The sequence below is a fragment of the Schistocerca gregaria genome, chromosome X (genome assembly GCF_023897955.1).
Source record: "Schistocerca gregaria isolate iqSchGreg1 chromosome X, iqSchGreg1.2, whole genome shotgun sequence".
NCBI lineage: Eukaryota > Metazoa > Arthropoda > Insecta > Orthoptera > Acrididae > Schistocerca > Schistocerca gregaria.
The window spans coordinates 639,976,640-639,978,555 of record NC_064931.1 but is presented as its reverse complement, the minus strand read 5'-3'; the positions used below and the strand labels follow the sequence as shown (position 1 = coordinate 639,978,555).

Genomic DNA, 1,916 nt, shown 5'->3' with positions numbered 1-1,916 from the left:
CATAAGACGAACTCGCGTTTAACGCGAAAAAAATGTTGTTCCCACCAGGAATACATTAGTTCTTATGATATGTTTTATCGGTTAACACGAATTTCGGTTAAGGCGAATTGCGAACTCTGTTTCAGTTCCTAGAGTAATTAAATTTCACTGTAACACAAACTTCCGACCTTAGAGTATTCTAAAGCATAATTTTTTTTTACGAAATGAATGTAGGGAATGTAGCTACAAAGCTAATTATACTTACTGTTGATTCGTTTTTAACGTATTGTAGGTCGGTAGCCGCGATTATCACCTCAACAATCAGCGTATGCTGTACATTGTAAGATATTCAATAATGTGTGCAGCAACATTTAGGAACGTACTCAGTACCAGATTTGACAGGTTTTCTGTTAGTCGTAGCTGTATCGAGTTGGAATACTGAATAAAAACTATAGTTACGACTGGTACAGTAGTACGCGAAAATGGCAAAGAGGATACAGACAGCTCTAAATGTACAGTTAAAGCTTAAGATTCTAGATGAAGTGGACCGTGGTACCAAGAAAACAGCAATTGCAGAGCAGTTTGGAATACCTAAATCTACTTTATCTACGATTATTAAGAATGGAGAAAAAATTATTAATGCTGTCGCATCAGGTTCTGGAAACAAATCTAAACGACTTCGTACAACCGCCGAGTATGAAGACATCGAGACATTACTGTTAGTATGGTCCAATCATATGCATGCATCTAACATATCTTTAACTGGCTCTGTGATTCAGTCAAAAGCAAATGATATTGCTAAAGATATGGGCATCGAAGACTTCCGTTGTTCAGCTGGTTGGTTGTATCGGTTCCAAAAAAGACTTTCAATTTCATCTGTACAAATTTGTGGTGAAGCAAATAGAGTTGATGAAGAAAGTGCGAACAGCTGGTTGAGGGAAAAGTATGCCTCGTGTGATGTGTTTAACTTGGATGAAACTGGATTTTTCCAAATTACACCCTGGGAATAAATGGTGATAAGTGTCACGGTGGAGCACGAAGCAAACAATGTGTGACTGTTGTACTGTGCTGTAATGGTGACGGCAGTGAGAAGTTTCGTCCCTGGGTTATCGGTAAATCCGAGAAACGACGTTGTTTTAAAAACATAAATATGGACACTTTACCTTGCATCTACTCTCACCACAAGAAAGCTTGGATCGATGACACATCATTTCGCAAGTAACTTCTTCGTTTCAACAGTCGAATGGTTGCTCAAAATAGACATATTCTTCTTATATTGGACAAATGTACTGCCCATAACGTTCATGATCTGAACCTATCCAACATAAAGGTTCAGTTTTTTCCAACCAACGCCACAAGCCGCCTTCAGCCTTTGGACCAAGGCATAATCTCTCTCATAAAGAGAGCTTATCGTAAGCGACTTGTAAGAGCTGCAATTCGTGCTGCTGAAAACAATAGTGCAACCCCAAATTGGAATCTGCTTGACGCAATAAAAGCCATCGGACAGCCTGGAACTCAGTATCGCCACATCATACAGGGAAGTGCTTTAACAGAGCTTGGAGACATAGCAACACTGAAGATGTCCACGAGTTAGAAGACGCCACTTCACCTGATGAATGGACAGTTCTGCAGGACGTTGCGAACCCTGGGATTAGTTTCGAAGAATTCATTAGTGTAGATGACGATATTGTCGTATGTGCTTCTGTGGAATCGGATGTGCCGAAAGCTGTGAACGAGGTGCAAGAAGGGCCATCAGAAGCAAGTGAAAGGGGAGGAGAATATAGATACCATTCCACGTACCCGTCAGGAGATGTTTACAGCCTTGGACTGTTTAGGACGGTTCGCTTCAACATCCGACGTCACTGCTGGGTTTACGGACGCTATCATTACAATTGGTTGTGAAATTACAAAATATTATCGTTCCCATGAACGTCAGC

General features: G+C 40.7%; 1 protein-coding gene across 1 annotated transcript; it reads left to right on the top strand.

Annotated features, from left to right (window-relative positions):
* The first annotated feature begins 461 nt into the window (after positions 1–461).
* Positions 462–1,201, top strand: LOC126298249 (tigger transposable element-derived protein 6-like). Its single transcript, XM_049989553.1, has 2 exons — positions 462–922; positions 1,066–1,201. Exons 1-2 carry the CDS (start codon positions 462–464, stop codon positions 1,199–1,201), a joined length of 597 nt encoding a protein of 198 aa, XP_049845510.1.
* The last annotated feature ends 715 nt before the right edge of the window (positions 1,202–1,916 follow it).

Excerpts from the sequence above, each read along its gene's own strand:
- LOC126298249 (XM_049989553.1), top strand. The coding sequence starts at position 462 with ATGGCAAAGAGGATACAGACAGCTCTAAATGTACAGTTAAAGCTTAAG. Across the intron at positions 923-1,065 it reads AACAGCTGGTTGAGGGAAAA|TGAGAAGTTTCGTCCCTGGG; the intron begins GTATGCCTCGTG and ends TGGTGACGGCAG.